At 34.8% G+C, this 20,267-nt stretch overlaps 1 protein-coding gene across 4 annotated transcripts in view; it reads right to left on the bottom strand.

Annotated features, from left to right (window-relative positions):
- The window catches only part of PHF20L1 (PHD finger protein 20 like 1), a 75,419-nt gene that overhangs the window by 37,157 nt on the left and 17,995 nt on the right, over positions 1–20,267 (bottom strand). For 3 of the 4 annotated variants that reach the window (XM_045078145.1, XM_004743581.3, XM_004743583.3), the window contains exons 3-10: positions 18,400–18,571; positions 18,173–18,257; positions 14,844–14,932; positions 14,532–14,609; positions 9,870–10,083; positions 9,167–9,292; positions 3,826–3,908; positions 67–319 (exon numbers count right to left, since the gene is read on the bottom strand). In XM_045078145.1, coding sequence (XP_044934080.1) covers positions 67–319; positions 3,826–3,908; positions 9,167–9,292; positions 9,870–10,083; positions 14,532–14,609; positions 14,844–14,932; positions 18,173–18,257; positions 18,400–18,571 — 1,100 coding nt within the window. The remainder of the gene's footprint in view (positions 1–66; positions 320–3,825; positions 3,909–9,166; positions 9,293–9,869; positions 10,084–14,531; positions 14,610–14,843; positions 14,933–18,172; positions 18,258–18,399; positions 18,572–20,267) is intronic. The other variant, XM_004743584.3, reaches the window with a different exon arrangement.

Below are 20,267 nucleotides of genomic sequence, written 5' to 3'. Positions count from 1 at the left end.
TACAATCAAACTGTTTTTAATGTATCTTATAGGATAAGTAACTATTTTTTAAAAATCTGTGCTCACTAGTTTTATTTATCACTGAAGAAGAAAGCTGAGATACAAGCGTCAAATCCTCGACTTGTATTAATTCTGGGGAAAGTGGTGATTTAGGGGGTTTTATACACCCAGAAGAATCTCCAGATTCATGTTTGCATTTCTTGCTGCGAGCCTTCCCTGAAGACAAAGTTGAGGATAACAGTGCAGGTTTCTGAGTGTTGGCAGAACTGCTAATGTCAGCTTCATTTTTTTTCTGACTTTGAGGTTTAGGTGAAATCGCCTGAATAAATAATAAAAAATTGATATTTTTATTTTGGTTTCTTCATTTTTGTTCTTGTATTCTATTTTGATTGTTAAGCAACTTTAGTATCCAAAAACATTGTTAAGCAACATATAACATTTCTATTACAAATGAAAAACCAAAAAGAACCCCACAAATTATTAACTAAAAGTTGAATAGGCTATCTTTAAAGGGATGCTGTCAACTTTTAGTCTAAGTTTGACTTTTTAAAAACATATTATTCATAATATTCTCAGAATATAAAATGTTATCTTGATGGGCGAAGATTTTCACAGTATTAAACTGAAACATATCTCACTTGACAGCATAATTACCAACTACCTTAATAACAAGTAAGTAAACAGCCCTTTCATTTTCCAGGTCAGTAGAAGAATACATTTAAAAGCTTCTGACTTTCAGATGTTTTCTAATAAAACAATCTCCTTTATTAAGTTGAATGCAGAGGTGTAAGTAGACAGTTTCCCTTTAAAGAAAGATCTCAACAGGAAAACAATGACCAAATTAACGAAACATTATCTTTAACTCATTTTAGTGCTGAAAGCTAGAGTTTCATAAGCATAGTGCATCATGAAATCAAAGCCACCAGCAATACAGAGTTAAAAGACTAAAAAACAATACAAAACAAGCAACAACAACAACAAGAACAACAACAACAAAAAAAAACCAAGGAGTAAAACCAAGTGTAAGTTAAAAACATTGGATTTAAAAACAAAATACGTCGCATTCTTAGATGAGAATTTTTACCTTCCTCCTGCCAACTGATACTTTTAAAAAAAAATTAGAACTTTGTCAGTTCTTTCATAAAGGATTTCTTTATTCATTTGGCAGTAAAATTTCCTACCTATGTAGAAATAGATGTGAATGTGTCCAAAGACAATAGAGAATAGCCACATTAGATGGATTTATCATCTATGGATTGGGAATGCCTATGTTGTATCTCTTTCTGACACACTTATTTGAGAGCAAAATAGGAGATACACTTTTTAAAAAATCCATACTGAAACAGGCCTCTATAAAATAGAATCAAATTGCCACTATGAACATGCTTGTCCCCAGGAACCTTTTTACTTCCTGATCTTTTGTGAGGGATGACCATGAGGTCAGCAGCCTGCAGTTCTCTCGAATATGAAAGATCACTGTCTGGGGACCAAACAGCCTTCTGCTCCCACTAAAATACAAGGCACTCAAATTTCGGGGTACAGTTGGTATTAAGCAGGGCACCTTTGGATGTCCTACCGATGGCATGTCAGACATACCACATCAAAGGGATGGTGTCAAGTGTCCCATTCATTCAGTTGTCATTTCTATTCTTGAATTTACTCATTTACACATGTGTATAAGTGCAGAATAATCATTTGAAAAAGTACTCCATATATGGAAAGGATTCCTGGACTTATCATACAAGGTGTTGCCAGAAAAGTAATTAGAGCCATTACTTGTAAATAAACAATTTTATTGTTCATCTTCACATATGTGAGAGACATCACTACAGCATCCAGTACTCTCGAGTTACAAAGTTATAAAACAAGATTTTAAAACTTAAATTAGTATCTTGATAAGGTGCTTAACTTCTAAACAAGGACAAATTAACATTTTTTAAAACTTGCTGAATTATGCATCTAATGCAGGTTTATCCAAAAGTAAATATAACATGACAATTCCCTAATACAATTAAATAATCTATAATTAATATCTGAGAATTGGGGTTCAAAACCACAGTTTGAATTTTTTTTAAATGTAAATAAAGGAAATCCATTAGCACAGTAAGCTCTGGCTATAGGCCTGTTATCAATCGATGTCATGAGTGACATTATTTTTACTCATTAAGACAACAGAGGTTAGTGACAATCAATACCTCTCCTTTAAGTCTAGATACAAATACTTATAATTAAGAGTTTTATAACTCGGCTTTTTAACTTTGAAGCAGGGCAAACAGCATAAAAATTAAGAGTTTGGTTACAGAACATTTTCACAATGATATCAATCTGAATGACAAAAAATAGGGGAACAGCACTTATGTTCCTTAAAAAACTCAAATAATTTACAAACTTTTCAGTAATGATTATTGGTCTCTTTGTTACAAAACTGGCAAGGACTCTCAAAAATGTCTTACTTATGCAAAGAGAAACAGCCGAGTTACTCAATTTTTCTTTCTCTTTTTTACTGTCTGTAATTCTCTCTGAAATGGGCACTGCCCTTTATGCTAACTTCCACATGTAATAAGTAATTTTCACAATCACATTCACCGCATCAGGATTGTGCATAATGAAAGATTGACATTGTAATGAATTTTCCAGAAACATTTTATTACCCAAGTCCCTGATTTATTGCATTCTGAGAATACCATAAACAGTGGTGAAAATACAAAATATTGTTATATCTGGGACGTTGAATATAGTAATACAGAGTAAAAAAAAATCACTTAAAATTTGGTTGATATACTGACAGTAACGGCAGAGACTTAACCGCTTAATAATCACAGAAAATCAGAAGGTATGATTCGCTGACATATTTATCAATTTAAAAGCCATTGGTTTAATACAACATTAAATGGAGGCACCAAAACAATGCACTGTTATCAAATCAGGCCTAAAATAACCCTGAAAAACTCAATACAATATCAATTAAATTTGGACTATTTTGTAAAACGCATATAGAGAGGAGCAAAAGATACTCATTTTAAAGTCTTCTTTATTAGGCTACTAATAAAGAAAATTAAATTAATACAAAAGGATATATTAAAACTACATTAAGGCTCAGATTTTTAAAACAGGAGAACCAAGGAAATCCAGTTATGGCTATTACTGTGTTCTTATAGTCTTACAGTGCCCAAGAAGTTAAGCCCTTAGAGAATGTAAAAGCATGCACAGTTCATTATGTACAGGTACTATGGGAATCTGAAGGTAGCCAAGGCAAAATCTATCAACTGCAACCTTCGCTTTTAAATTCCTCTATTAGGTGGTTTAAAGACAGACCCTTCATAGTTTTTTAAAATTCTTTTTTTTGTAGTTATTAAAATATACATCCTAGCAAAAATGTATGGCTCATTGATCAATTCATAAAACACATAGTCAGTCTAACAACACCAACTGTTACAATATAAAAGAAACTTCTTACAAAAGAAGCTTTATTAGATGTCAAAAACCCTGTTTTAACTCACAAATGAAAAGTATTTGTGTAAGGGTCTTTTGTAAGCTAGTTAAAGGTGGTCCAGCTGGAAGCTTATACCCTGGGATGCCTGTCTCTGGGCCTTCAAATGTTGGAGAGAGAGGCTTTAATGCCAGTCTACTGAAAACAAACACTAACAAAGTCTGTAGTTTTATCTGTATACCTGGGAGAAGGCAAAGTTAAAAATATATCATCCATTAATTAGCTTCCTATTCCCACATCTGATCACAAGGGCAATTTCAATTACGTGGATACTATAGCTCCGTGACCATTCCAGTTGGGAACCTTGAAAACAATCAAATGCTACCGTTTCATACCTGCTCCAGCATTGGAGCTGTTTCAGTGCAGTCTTCCTTTCTGTCAGCACCATCCACCCCAACAGCTTTGGATGCCAACAAACCTTGAGAAAAATTGTACAGAAATTGCTTATTAGAAAAATTAATGACTTTTACTCCAACTTCCCCCAAATTTTAGCAGCTGAAATCCCCCATTCTCAAATTTTACTTGTCAAAAATACAAACACCCTTAAGGGACTAAATCAGCACCTGAGATGCTTATGCAATTGGTTTCCTGTAAAAATATTACCCCTAAAGATGTCCTTAAAACACACATAGACACACACACACATTTAGCCTAAAAATTAATTCTACAACTTAATGTCTAGAAACCCAAGATTGCTTAGATTAATATTCATAATATGGGCTTTGTCTATACAACTGAAATAGTTAATATTAAGATCTGAGAAATCTTTCCAAACATCTAGAATGTAAGGTTTTGTTGTTTTCATTATTAGCTAACAACAACAAAAAAAAAAGAACAATGCTTTATTTTTAACTCTACTTGGTTCCCTTGATCTAAGCTTTATGGGTTTATCCCTGTACCTCACTGTACCTTATCTTCTTACAAAAGTGCCAAAAACACTGACAGGACCAAAGTACAGACCCTTCCTACATTTGAGCTTAATATTATAGCCTCATCCTAGGAATTCCAGTTTTCTCCAACGTGTATCACTCTCAATTTTAGAAAACAAAATATTTCATCTAGAGTATATAAAATAACTTTGCAAGACATTAAAACTCTGCCTTAATTTATAAATTAAAAAAGACATTTATTTGGATAACGAATATGTCTTTGCTGATGACCACTGGCACATAAAAAGTGACCAGAAATCACTTTTGTCATTTTGAAGTTGGTTACACAAAAACTCTGCTTCAAAGGAAGTTAATTTAACTGATGGCATAACAGTAAACTTACTACAGCAAGTGTATCAGCCATACTACACTGAAGGAGTGTAGAGCAGACCTAATAGAAAAAGTGCCCACAGACGCCGTATTAGTAACATCAGGCTATCCATGTGGCCACATCTCTTGACTTTTTCAGGTAACAGTATGATAGATGTTAAGTAATCTAAGTATGAATTCAAATATTAAAATCATACCCGTAAAGCAGTATTAGAGCCAAGTGTTAAATGAGTGTTAAAACACCCTTCCTTTATTGGGAAGTTGAATATCCAGGACCCAGAATTGTAATTTAAGATAGAAAAGGTGGGGTGTAAAACAATGATTTTGATACATTTGGTCCAGTTGATGTGACAATCTATATAGTTTGCTCACACAATATTAAGTATAGATTTAAATGGGGGAAAACCCCAATACAGAAATAATTTCACAAAAACTTATAAATCATAAATTCAATCCCAATCATATTGGTATCCCTTCTGAACATATTTTTAGGTGACTGAAAGAGATATAGCATGGTGTACTTCCTTAACATATAAAACCATGCTCACTAGGTTTTTCTTTTCGAGCTAGTATTTTTGAGAATCAATACTACTGAAATAAAAAGGAAAGTATTAGGGATTAAGTTCTTTTAAAGAAAACTGAGTACAGGTTCCACTTCTAAGGTTTACTCAACTAAGACAAATATTTTGCTATTCAGTCTATCAAATATATCTTACTTTTGCTTCCTTTCACATAGGTTCTAGAAATACTTTTCAAATCCCATCAGTGCACAGAAGAGATCTCAATTATGAAATTTAAAATAAGGGACCACAAGCTTTAAAATAAAAAAATTCAGACATACTCATGAATTTGAATTAGGATATTACAGACCCAATTAATTAAAAGCAATTCCCACTTAATGGTTTATGAATGAAAAATAAAGCTTTGTAATATTCTTATAAAAGGTAACAGGGCATTTAATAAAAAAAAAAGTACTCAAAATTAGATTAGAAAATACAATACATGACATCCTGAGAATTCATATGCATCCAATACAATTGATAAACGCTTTTCATACTTTATATCCATGCTATCTTACAGAAGAGGTACCAAATACAAACAACAAAAGGGAAAAAGAATAAAAGTCTTTGGCAAGTCTCTGATTCCTGCTGCCTTAAGAGACTGTCCAAAATCTGTTTTCTTGGCCTGTGAAGATGCTGGGAAGAAATGCAATATCCTTAGAAAATGAGAAGAGAGAGTTAAGTGAAAGGAAAAGGCTACAAATTAATTTTAGTTATCTGTAAATACTTATTACCAATATATCACTGATAGGTCTGCCTCCAGAAGAATGCATCTGTAATTATCATAACAGAATGCATAATCATTTCAAGATTATTAGGTAAATATCAGGTTAAAGTACATTATCAAATATTCATGAGTCACCACAAAGTCACAGTTTCTCAATACTGTACTTCTGCTACAAAATACATAGCGGTCACTCTCTGCTAACAGGAATGAATAGAATAGAGGCCAGAGTACCCTGGAATGGCAAAAGGGAGGAAAGAAAAACTAGTTAAATTTGTGCTCCACTTTTCAACCAGGGATTCCAAAACACAAAGTTCTTGCTGCAAATAAGAATCAAATATTCTTAAAATTATCATCAGTAACATGTACTGGCCCATTCAGACCTCTGAGTTGTTTTTTTTTTTAATTATTTTAAAAATCCCATAAGCTGCACACACTTATCTAAGCTGGCTAAAATTCAGCAACTCCTAGAACTAGCAGAAATACACCATGACCAAATGCTGATGTTACTTCTTCTGTTCCCTTAACAAACTGTATTTTAAAATCTACTCAAATTCGCTTGAAGTTTGCTTGCAACTTTGTCCCGAAGTATGGACTCTTAAATCTCTCTGTAAAATTGTCAATTCTAACTCAGTAATGTGTGAAGTATGTATTTATCAATAGTGTACATTACATAAAGAAAAGTCAGTCTCTGGAAGAACATATATACACTGTGCAACTATCATTTCAGAATGTACTTATTCAGAAACTTCAAAAAAGCCATCTTATATCATTGCCTAAAGAGAATTCAGGTTTAGAATCTCTACAGGAAACAGGAGGGTGAATATATCAATTACATTTATCCAGTGGCTGGTCCACTTATTTCCAGCTAGAATGACTTCAAAAACAAATAAAATGGAGTTGGTGGGGGCGGGGGGAGACATCAGAGCAGGCTGAGATGCTGCCACGATCACAGCCGTATTCCTCTCAGTAGTAAAGGGGCAAAAAGACACCATAAGCAAGCTTGATAAATTTAAAATATACCATAATTCCATAACAAAATCACTATCTTATAGTAGTTCTCATCTCTTTTTATGGTAACAAATGAAATGTACTGCACAGAAACAAGCTTGAGCTTCAACCAGTGAAGATAATCTCGCAAGATCTATTCATCTTTTTGCATGATATAGTTGCAAGGTGAACACAGGAATAAATGCAGAAATATGAACTATTAAAAGGATTATCACATATTCAATATTCTGAGCAAATGAAGGGAAAAAACACAATGGCTTCTTCACATCCATAAACATCTCACATTTTTCTACTGCTCCCAAACTATCACTTGTTCTTTTGAGACTCCCAAGGGCTGAAGTGAGGGGCACAGTCCCTCCATACAAGGTGCAGGATGTTACCAAGCAACCAGCATTAGAGCTTCCTTGAGGCAAAATGGTTTTACCCACTATTGTCTTTTCAAGGCCTTATGTAAATAATGCATTGTTGTGCACTGGGCTGTTTTCTTCTTTTATTTCTTTAAATGTTGGGCTTGAACTTCTCAGTAAAGCACCTGTGGGAACAGACTGCCTGAAACTAAAAGCAGATTTCCAGACTGCAGGACAACCCTTGAGGCTGGTAAGCTGGCAGTCACACCGAGTCAGTGTCACGTCCATCTCCCTCGGTCTTGACCCCTCCGGTAGTGCTCTTTCGGTCTTGGTCTCATAGGAGCTGGAAGTGCTCTTCCTCTTCTGCCACAGTATGCAACCCTAGTTTCCATTCTGCTAGGGCCAAACGAAGTCTTAAAACTGCCATCATAACAACCACCTGGATAACATTTTGACTTTCTACAAAGCTAACAGTTTCTAAGGAAAAGGTGGAATGGGTGAATTCATTTGAAATATTTCCTGACTTGGGGTCAAAAGTATCCTTTATCAGAAAAAGGCACAAAAACAGTATTAACAAATAGAAAGACTACATATCCTCACCTGTTGAAACCAATTCTAATCACTTAAGATGAACACTACCATGAGACAACAGTGGTTCTAAAGAACCCTCAGCTGCAGTCATTTTTCAATGGGTTCTATTCTTCAGAAAATGGTCAACATGTCTAAATTCCATTTATTCTTTGATCTGACAATGACACCAAAGCTTCTTCATATTATTTAAAAGAATGCCAACAAAGGTTTATACAGCTTTATTAAGCACTAAAAACCACTTTGTCCTTAAAATAAAAACATATGACTAAATACTTGGAAGTATTTTAATTTCCCTTTTAGTATATGCCGTGAAAAATTAAGTATGCTCACAATTTTTTGAAAGAGGAGAATCATTAGGCTGAACAGGTCTTGGAAGTGACATGGCCCTGCTTCAGATACTTTAATCTCTTCTCCTGTGAACACTACCCAGGCTAGACTTCCAGAGTTTTCACCATCCTAGCACCCTACTTCCTAAATTATAACAAAACACAGAAAAATAAGACGAGCTTCTAAGGACCAACCTGAAGATAAATTTGAGAAACTTAGAAAAGTACTTTTACTTTGGAATTAACACATTCAGGAACTACATTTAATTAAGTATTCACCTTTCCAACCGCATTGCTACCATCTTTTTTTTTTTTTTAAAGGATTTTATTTTTTCAAGGAAACCTCTACACCAAACACACCGAACATGGGGCTTGAACACAGCACCCCTAGATCAAGAGCTGCGTGCTCCATGGGCTGAGCCAGCCAGGCGCTCCTTATTTGCTACCATCCTTAACGAGACAGGGCAAGAGTAAGAAATGTTTATATAATAATATGTGCAACCACAGAGATGATGTCACCACAGACTGACAAAAGCAGATAATTCAATGTTTATAGAAACTACTCCTACCAGGTGATTTTAAAACTCTGGAATTTTATCACATTTGATCCTATCAATCCTCACAACATCCCTGTGAGGTAGGTAGAAAGAATGTGATAGTTTTCACATTTCACAAAAGAAAAAGCTGACAGTGTTGGAGGATGCTGACCTTGAAGAACCATAAAGTAACTGTCTTTCTTGTTAACCTGCTTGTTACACTAAACCACGAGATACATTTTACTTTATTAAAAACAGACTACTCTAAAATCAAACCCTCCAATCCTTCCCCCCCCACCCCAAAAAAATCATTGTAGTTTACCAGTAATCTTGTTAAGTCGAGCTCTCTTTGCCTGAAATGAGTTGCCTTGATTATTTTTCCTCTTGTTTGATAATGTGCTCTCTGGCTGTGGAAAGACCATCTTTGGAACGTTCTCTACATGAAGTCCTACTTTTAATAGAATACATATATGAGAGTTTATCTAGAATCCAAAGTTAAAACACATAATTTTTTTTTTAGATAACAAAATAGTAAAAATGCTTTGCACTTAATTTTTACCTGTGCTTAACACAGAACTTTAAAAAACACAAATTTCTCCAGACTGATATTAGAAATAAAGAACCATTAAGTAGTTATTCTTTAGTAAAGAAAAGCAGGAAGAAAGTGACTCACTGCTTTTTCCATATTACATACTAAAATACATGCAGAAGCACTTAAAAAGTTAAAGGGGAAAAAAAAATCACAAAACAAACAAAAACCCCAAAGCCTACTAATAAGAACTTAGAAGTCAAAATCGGAACTCATTTCTATTGAAGAATACTAAGATCACCCATTAACCAGTACCCATATTAGACAGTAATTTTCAGCTCTGCAACCTGCTACAGAAGTTAACTTCTTCCCTCATGCAAGGGAAGAGCCCAATCATTCCACCATACCCTCCAACTGCAGGTAACCAAAGGATCTGGCTTACTCTCTAGCGAGTTTACCCTGCCATGAAGAATGAACGTAAGAACATATTTTGTACCAAAAGTTTCGCTAGATGTGGGTAGATCTTCCTTCTTCTCAACTTCTGCAGAAGATATAGAAGTTGAAGTCTCTTCCTTCTTTGAAGGTACTTTAAACCATTTCCTCTCCTCTTTCTCTTTCTCTTTATTGCTGTTGGCACTGGTGCGAGGCTTGCTCCCTGTTTTATTCTTGGCTGCAGCTGCGGCAGCTGCTTTGACTAGAGCTATCCAATCCTCCAAAGGAAAAACACAAAACATGTGAAGTATTAAAAAATTAATCAAAATTTAATTACACTAATGAATAAAAACATGTCTCACATTTCCAAAGCTACCCTCACATGCACACAAATATAAAAATTGAATTAATTAATTTATACGATAAATCAACACAGTGATTATCAAATTTAATGATCTAATGGGTTACTGGGATTGTATAACCTTACATAAACTTAGAAAATATTCAGTAACAAATATTCCTTTGATATATTTTCACAGAAATAAAACCTAATAATAGAGGCAACCCTTTAATAAATATGGAACACTGCATGGTGCTCTTAGCACTTTAGATTCAAGTGGCAAATTGCATTTCTTTTCTGAATACAACAAAGCGTAAAAGAAGTAAGAGAAAAATGCTTTCGTTGCAATTCTGTAAAGATTAAATGAAATGTATTTCCATTGAGCAAATTACTCTTCCTTATTAGGAAGAATATAGCACTCACAGTATGGTCAACTTCACAGAATTCAAGGTATGATTTTATTAATTCTTAAAGCTTTGAAAATTTGAACACCAATTTATCACAACAGCTTAGAACTATAGTGAAAGAAAAAGAGCCATTTGATTTGACCAAGGGGAAATACATGCAGTCAGGCTCCAGACGAATTTCCCTCTCTCTTCGACTTCCTAGTATTTGTGTGGATCGCCCTTCTTCTGAGATGTGAATGCTTTACTCTTCCTGTGTTTATAGTCTCAGTTTGTTGCTAAATAATTTTTACTATTACTATTTTATTTTTAACTAAAAATGCTTGTTGTAAAAAAATGAAAAGATACTTAAAAAGTGGTGCTAACATTTTAATTTTCACAATCAAAAAGATTTTTTTAAAACAAGTATTTATACTATCTCTACAGTTAATCTTCCACTGAGAACACCAAGCTTCAAAGAGACTAACTCAAATTCAACAAAAATGGGTAATACATTCAATTCTTAGTCCATATAACTAAACACTACTTCACAACATCAAGTGCATTTACTTCACAGGTGTCATTAGCAAAAGTCAATCATTAGGTGATACAGGTTGATGGCTGCTCAGTCTTGAAAATATATGAAGACAATAAGCCATTAAAAATAAACCAACAAAGTCTGTTTCGTTATGTCCCCATGATTAAAATGAACTAAAACTATCATGCGACTGCACCTAAAACATTCACCCAACTTTCTATTGAATACCTTGCTACATGTGCCAAGAAGCATGCTAAGCATGCGTGAGACAATTCCTAAGAGATGCTGCCTGAAAGACCCCAAAAATGCATTGGCCCTGCTCCTGCCTAGAAGGAACACCTTTACTCCTGCCTGGAAGATGACCAGCATATAGCTTTTTCAGTATTTAAAGTGTGTCCCCAGTACATATCTTATTAGAAAGTGAATTAAGACATGGGGTGTCTTGGTGGCTCAGTCGGTTAAGTGTCTGCCTTTGGTGGGATCCAGCCCCATATCCTGGAACGCAGGATCTGGCTGGAACCCAGCATCTGGCTCCTGCTCAACAGGGAGTTTGCTTCTCCCTCTACCTCTTCCCCATTGTTCATGATCTCTCTCTCACTCACTCTCAAATAAATAAAAATCTTAAAGGAAAAAAAAAAAAAACCACAGTTGTGAAATACAGGTTTATGTCTCTAATTTGTAAAACAAAATAAAACAAACCAGATAAACCAGTACTGTCCAATCCCAGGTATACTTAGAGTCATGTTTTTTGTTGTTACCTATAAGGAACTGAAAGGCAAATAAAATTAACTATAAGACAGTGTGACAGAAGAGGCAGTGGAGGAATAATACACAAAATACCACGGAAGAAAACAAAAGATTAATCTTGACTTAAGAGAAAGGCTACTAGAAGGCTTCAGGAAACATAACAGATGAGGTGAGCACTGCAGCAGGAATCTTCAGGGTCAAGGGCAGAAGGAAAGGAGTCAAGGGGCACCGCCAGGAAGAGGACCCATTAGACAAAGCCACGGCAACCAGAGTGTATGAGAACAGGCACAAGGGGCAAGAACAGTCTGAGTAAGTCAAAGGGCTACAGCTAAATTGAGCCTTGAGACTGACACTAAGTATTAGAGAAAAAAAGCACCTCGCCGATGAAATGGACAATAAGCAACAAAGCAGAAAGAGAAACAAAAATAGAGCCGGACTAGCAAAGTGCCAAATTCAGAGAGATCATACCTGTATGGTCTTATGAAGAGAGTGCTTAATTCTCTGTTCCACATTGTGAGGAAATTTTTAAGTTGTTAGAGAAATGCTGACAAATGCCAGGGGTAAATTCCATCCCCACCTCTTTTCTCTCTTTTTTCCCCCACCTTTTTTCTGAACAGAAAACTGGGAGAGATTCATATTGTAGCTCTTAAAAGTACAATCAGATAATTTTTTTAAAGTTCCTGGTCATATGACTTTTTAATCATGGAATCACTGCAGTTGTGTCATTAAAGAATTCTCCCATTATACTGCCCTTCTATTTTTAAACAGGTAAGATCCACTATTAAAAATAACTGGTGTGATCATTCCATGAATTAGAACTAATGATCTGCTTCAAAGCTCCCTGTAGACAACAGAGCTGTAAGTTCAGAATCACTCTGCATTACGGTTATATGAAATTTTAAGTCAGTCACTCAATTCTCTAAGTTCTGAATTCCTCAACTGTGAAATAGAAGTATCAGTCATAGCTGTGTCAAAGGATTTGCTATGAGAACCCAATTAAATAATGTACGCAAAAAATTTTTATAAATAGTAGAGGACCTTAAGAGCAAATCTTTAATATTAGTATTACATCAGCACACTTGCAAAAAGAAAAAGTAGGACAGAAAAAGCTACAGAAAGTTTAGAGAAGAATATATCTCCATACTGCATCAATTTATCCTTTGCTAATTTAGTAAAAGAAATTTACTGTGTTATCTTTACAAAGGAATTCTCAAAGTACTGAAAATTTCCAAGATACATGCAAAGTTGGATTCTCTCAGCACTGCCCACACAACACCTGACTTAGTATATTTCCTTCATGAAAACAAGTCAAAAACTTTTTTGGGAAAAAAAAGACACTTATAAAATGAGGCCATTTTATAAAAAACAATTCTACCAATATTTTAGTGTGCCAGTATTAAAAATTATGAAGAAAAACATAAATTAAAAGAAATAATAGTGTTACTCAGGGTGCCTGAGTGGTTCAGTCTTCTGACTCCTGATTTCAGCCCAGGTAGTAATCTCAGGGCTGTGAAATCGAGCCCTGTGTCCGCTACCACTAACCCCCCCACCCCTCCGCACCCACCAACCTGGCCTGTGCACACTCTCAAGCTCTCTCTCTCTCTCTCTTTAAAAAAAAAAAAAAAATGCAGTGTTACCCCTATTTTCTTTCAGTACTTTGTATTTCAGATGTACCTACTTACTAAAAGTAAACACCCAATACATCCCATAAATTTTTATGACTTGTAATTTTACCAAAAATTGCTTGGTATCCCACTTTGGAAAAAAATGAAGTTTTAGGCTTAATGTCATCTCACCAACATTTGAATAACCAGAATAAAATAAAAGCTTTAAAGCAAAAAAAAAAAAAAAAAAAGAGAGAGAGAGAGAGAATTTAATTAAAGATGTCTATTAAACTAAATTCCCAATGTCTTAATCAATCTCTCTATGCAGTAACCAAGAAATCACACCACGGAATGCTCAAAGGAACATTTTATTTATACATACAGGTAGGAAGACACAAAGCAATTTCCTGATCAAAAGCAATTCCATTTTAAATTGCATTTCCATATTAACTGGGGAAGAAAATTCTGCTAGCTGAACACTGCAAAACTAAATTTTTGAAAACCAGGTGATTTAAAACAATCATACTTCTCGGAATTTATTGGGAATCATTTTTTTTAAATGCGGTGATATACATTTGGCTGGAGCTGACCAGATGACTTCAACACATTTCAGAATGATACTTTTCCCTGCACAGTATGGAACAAATATGTAGCATATATCCATATTAGACATTTTCATAGATTACTTTCAATTTTTAAAAATTAATTGTAGGTCCAGGTGCTGAAAATCCCAAATAACAGCAGAACATAAAAGAAAATCTTTTAAATTTCTACTGGCACCTTTTCTTTCCAGTTTTTCAGGAAACATATTCAACCAATGGAATCATGGTTTTAACTTCATCCCAGATTCTCCTTTAAATGCTTACCGTTCTTTCTTGCTTTGAGCAGTGACAAAGCATGTAATAGACTGCTTACGTCCCATGACTCAGAAAGCCCTACCTGAAACAGCCTAGAGTGTCAGGTAAGCGCCTTTTAAAAGAAGATTAATGACTATGATTTATAAAAGGAAAGAAGAAGGTAAGAAACTCAATATAAAATTTTATATTAAAAATTAACTTTCTAAATGATACTATATACCAGGAAAAACAAAATGAAATTAAAAAAAGGCACTTACCTCACTTCCCATAGACTGGTTACACGATCCAGCTGGGTCGATAGGACAACACCAGCTTAGTGGATGCTGGGATTTCACCTGGAACAGAAACTAGTGACCTATAACTTTAGCAGGTCTAAAGCCAAAGAAGCAAAAATCAAGTGTATAAATTTATTTTACATTCTAAGCTTCTTTTTCTTGCTGCTATTTGGGGCTATCAGCACATAATCCTACAATTAGTTCACTTTAAAATATATATATAAAAACTTTTTTTGATTGTCACCATTCAAGAAGACATCCCTTTGGGTAGCTAGGAATGCTGAGCACCCTTACCTGCCCCTTAGCATCCTCGGGCATGGCCTTAATGTGCATTCTTTTTAAACAACGAATTACTCCATCATAAAACTGAACTGTGAATGTTCCTGAAACAGGAGCAAGTCATAATCATTAGAAAATACAACTGAATTTTACAGCAACACTTGAAATCTAACAAGTAATGCCCTGACAGAAGCATATACACTCTAACTGCAGTAACTGCAAACACACACCCATTAAGAACTCCACCAAGTTGGTTAAAGTTTATTTTCCCTTTCCCCTAATAAAATCATTATTTACAAAGAAATCCCAAGGAATTATCTATCTATAGGAATTATCCTTTGCTCTCTTTGAAAGTTTCTTTTTAGAGAGAAAGAACCGATAGACAAAAAAAAAGTCATTTACTCAAGGAAAGATTATTCTGTTCGCGAATAACGTGTTCTATTAACGAACTAGCAAGTACGAATCAGATCCACAAGCTTTGAAGTTAGAAAATACAGGCCATCTAGATGACACTGTTGCTCTGCAGGTCAGAACACTGAATTCCAGGGAGGCTGAAGGCTCTGTCCACAGCAGTCCACTAAACAGCAGCACAGCCATAGCTACATCCCCATGCCCATGCCTCTCCCACTCACTCATTCTGCTTTTAGGGCTTGAGACTGTGTTCTCACGACAATCACAAAGTATATTCACTTTTGGTTACAGAGACCATGTTTTCAAGTCAACAAAAGTCAGTACTATCACAAAACATATAAATTACACAGATTTTATACTTAAGAAATTTCAATAATTTTCTATCATTTCTGTACAAATGAGGGCTGAGAGCCACTTTAACAGATACTAGACCTTTACAAAAGGAGTATAAACAATAAGTGTGGTAAGTATGATTGGCTTAGAAGTTGGCACCAAAGCCAGATATAGATGTATAAAGATTTTCCTTAATTTTGCAATTTGAACATCATAGGATTTCATCTTTTCTATAATTAGCATAATTCACAGTATTACAGATATAAAGATCTAGACCCAAGTTATGGGAAAAAACTGACCCACAGAGTAGCAAGGATATAAAAACACTGATAAAATTTTGAGAATACCGAACCATACATACATACACCATACATGATACTACCCTCATTCCTGCACCTGTCCTCTTCCTTCTTCAGTAACGGCCTTCCAGAGGAGAGCAGGCGCCACACTATGCCAACCGGACATGCATCCCTCCCCACTGCTGATCACACTGCTTCTGCTCTTGTGATGCCTTTCTCCTTTCCTCTCTCCAACCTATTCTTCAAGGAACAGCTCTTCAAATCCCACCCATAATATGAACACTTCCTGTGCCTTCCAGTTTACAGATCTGTCCCTCCTCTTCAATTTCTCTAAGACATATTTCAAACACCTTAATGTCTATTTGTGTTCATTTTGTTTAGTTCCTACAGTGAACAGAAGGCCTCTTGAAGGCATCCTTTGCCTGGTTTTTCTTTGGAGGCCTGGGCACGGTAAGCAGGTTCATCCACCATGTGGAACATACAGAAATCACAAGACAAATACCTACAATGGAGACTTTTTAAAAAGAAATTACACCTGTCAATATTTCACTAAGGGCTTACTTAAACTCCTCCTGAAATGGCAGAGACTGCAGTAAGTGTCTTCATTCTTCCACCAGTGCAATTTTAATTTTATTGTCTATGCCCATGGACAAATGGGATAGGATAAAATATGGGGGCTTTGCTTCTGAGGGCACTGCAAGTGTATGTGCACACGGACTTGTAATATGCTACACTCCCAAAGAGCTCTAAGCATGGAAGCAAGTGACCCGCAAACCTAACAATGGAGATGCCTCTCAACTCTTCTGGAAGTAAGGTGACTAGTGGTAGGTAGTAAAATCATAGCCATATTTGTTATTTCAATTCCTTAAAACAATACATTGGAATAGGCCTTTGTAAAGTTATGTCATAATTTCAAGCTAAACAACGATTTACTTTGCCACACCTAACATTCTTTCTCTCTTTAAATGTTTTCCCCTTTTATCTCCTCTTACCTCCCATTTTTTCTCAAGTTTGTTACTTTAAATCTCCTCAGCTCAAATACCTTCCACAGTTCTTGCCCATCATCTCCAAATAAAATTCAAATTCTGCAACAAGACATTGCATACACAGATCTTTGCTTCTCTTCTCCACCTCTTCTGATATTCTCTTCCCTTTAAAGGGCTCTTTCACTCCAGTCACATCAAAGTCTTGCAATTCCTAAAAAGTGACAAGCCTCTCTTCTGCTCTCCTGCAATATACCTTTCTCCTGTCTGAAAAAGCCATTCATTCCTTCTTTATCTAGCTGACTCGTCTGTCTTTCAGGTTTAAAGGAAGCATCACCTTACTTAGATTAAATGCTCCTGTTGCAAAGAAGCTGCCACTCAATGTGTTTCTTCAGTGAAAAGAATGAATGAGTGGTCATGTTTAAAAAATAATCATTATAGAAAACTAATGTGTTACTGACTTGAAAAATATACTTGTAAACTATTTTATAGCTTTTTAAAGTGAAATTTTAAATACGAAATTTAAAAATAAAATATTTAAGTATATTCTTAATACTAATTTAAATACTAATTCTCAAGTCTTTCCAAATTAATCAGTCTAGAAGTTGTTTTTTGTTTTGTTTTGTTGTTTTCTTCAATACATATCTGTCCCAACATAAGTATTCGCCTTCGGCCATACTAACACACCTGATTTCTGTGTTATTGTCAACATTTCTGATCAGTTCAGTAATTTTTGCTCAATATCAGCATTAGATACCACAAAGGCTATTAGGAAACTTAACAGTCCCAATTTTATTTGTAGAAATAAAGAAAAGGAGCAGGGAAAAGATCCAATAAAGGAAATCCTCAAACTGATAAATTTTCACACTCCTTCCTCAGAAAACACTCTACCGCATTTTACTTCCAAGGTAACCTGATTTGAATTTCCTTTGATCTTTAATCTTCCCTCACATTCTGGTTGAGGCTCTGTTTGTTGGCTAACAAACAGAAGCAGAAATAAAGAAGATGAGAATAAGAAATAAAATGCATACAATGTAAACCTGTGAACTGAATGCTGCACAGTTTTAACCAACTATCCACCACTCCTAACTATTGCTCTTAATATAAAATTTATTTTGGCAGTAGATCAGGTGTCATGTTATCCTATATACTACAAATAAAATACTCCCAAAAAAAGAATATTAGTAGGAAAGTAAAGTTTGAAACAAAGAGAAGTAACCACCATATGTAACAATTACACACATTAATTAAAATTAGAAATCCAGTTAAATTTAACTATTAATCCCACTGTAAATCTCAGACCACCTCAAATACATACCTTCTTTGTTAATTGCTTCAATCTTGGCAGGGTAATAGCGACAGTCTGTCCAGCGAGCCAGAACTTCTTCTCCAGCTTTAAAATCCTATTTTAAACAACTTTTGAGATCAATACCATGTAATAATAAATAAGCGTTTCCTTTATAAAATTAAGCTTTTGTAATATTTAACAGAATTCCTTTTGAAATGTATCATTATATGGCTGCCAAATGGAAAAGTTCTACTTACAAAGAAATCTTCCTCATCTTTTAGCCCTTCTTTTCTTAATGCAGGTCTCTCCAGCGGTCGCAACCTATTGCTATCCCAGTAAATCCATTCATCATAACGGTGACTCCAACGCTCAAAATGGACCAACATCTTGCCCTCCTCATAGTCGATTTTTTCAATTCGTGATGGATACCTCCAAAATAAAAAGCAGCTTTATATTAAAAAAAAAATTCTAACGTTTGTTTACACAAAGTATTTAAAAAAAAAAAGGATAATTTAACTGAAATATTGCTCACCATAAAAACCATAAACAGAACAATATGGGTCCAGATTTTTAAACTACTGAACCAACAAAGTTTGCTTTGTTATTTTTTTTTTTTACATGATTGGTCTCAATACCTAGTGAAATAAATATTTCAATACACTCCCAGTGGAAATAAAAATCACTTGCACTGTTTTGGTAAGTAATTCAAAAATACGCTTCAGGAGCCTTAAACATATTCCCACTTTTTGACTCAACCATTACAATTCTGGAACTATATATACAAAATATTTATAATAACAAAGAAAATAGAAACCATCTAAAAATATACTTAGAAAAACTGAAGACTATCTACAGCTACACAAACATTGGTATATCCTCTGAATGATACGTTATATAGTCTTTAAATGTGGTATTTACAAAAAATTTACATGGGAAAATGTAAACAAGTAGCAGCACTGTGTTTAGTAGAATTATAAGTATGTAAAATGAATTTGTCAGCAAAAAATACCAACATGCACATTTGTCTCTTTAATGACACAAAACCACTTTGTTTTTTTCTATTTCTGTGTACTTTCTGATATTTAATAATGCAGATCAATGATAGCAGGGAAAGCTCAGTTAAACTTTAAATTCTAAAATATAAAAAAACATCACATTGTTCTGTCTTTAAGTGTGATGATTCTCCTACAATAAATTCTAAAATAGAAATTAGTTAACTTGAAACTTTCAACATGGAAAATTGCCTCATCGTTCCTAATGTACCATATTAAATGTTCACAGATGACTCAAAAATTTTTCAAAAGTATCATTAAATAACCTTAAGAATTTAATAGCAGCACATGGTAGATGATTCAGCCATAATAATTTCATATTTTTGCGAGTTTTTGATAAATCAGGAATTTTTCTTCCCCCTATGGAGAACTGGTTTTCACCATAAAGTATGACAGATCTTACATAACTCTGAAATTTTAACTCCCGTTCTTAAAACATAAAAACTGCCACTAGCACTGAGGGAAGCCTAGAGGTAAGAATGCCCTTTAGTGTATTTTCCAGTATTCACTGGCCACATCATAACCGTAAGAAGATTTTCTATCAATTACAAAAATGGACAAATTTCTATTTCCACATGTTTATTATCACATCTTTTTATTTTTGAAATTTGGGAACCGATTACTACAGGCTTTAAACATCGCTCATGCTATTCAAGGCTTCTTAAACATTTCAAAGGCCCCAAGTCCTTTGGTGTAGCTTCTTTCCCCACTTTGGTTTAATGATACTCAACTGCTTGGGACTTCCTCAAAAACACCAAGCTCTGTCAAACATTTGTGCATTTGTACACTGTTCTTTCTGCCTAGCCCTAAACTGCCTCCCCCACTATTCCATTTCTGCTACTCATTCCAGGCTTGGAGTGCGTAATCTCATGCGTAAAGCCCTCCCAGCTCTTGGCCCCAGCTGCTCTCACTGCACCCACCTGGCCAATATCGATTTCAGTGCAGGTTCCTAAACTATGTGCAGCACAGCATTTACAGCCCTTGCAATGTTAATACCCCTGACCTGGTGGTTAAATAGCTTGGGAAAATACTAGAGAACAAGCTACATTGTTTTCTTTAAAGGTTTCTTGGTC

The sequence above is a fragment of the Mustela putorius genome, unplaced genomic scaffold, assembly GCF_011764305.1.
Source record: "Mustela putorius furo isolate JIRA1106 unplaced genomic scaffold, ASM1176430v1.1 tig00000228_pilon_pilon_pilon, whole genome shotgun sequence".
NCBI classification, from domain to species: Eukaryota; Metazoa; Chordata; class Mammalia; order Carnivora; family Mustelidae; genus Mustela; species Mustela putorius.
This window is presented reverse-complemented; position numbering and strand designations above follow the sequence as displayed.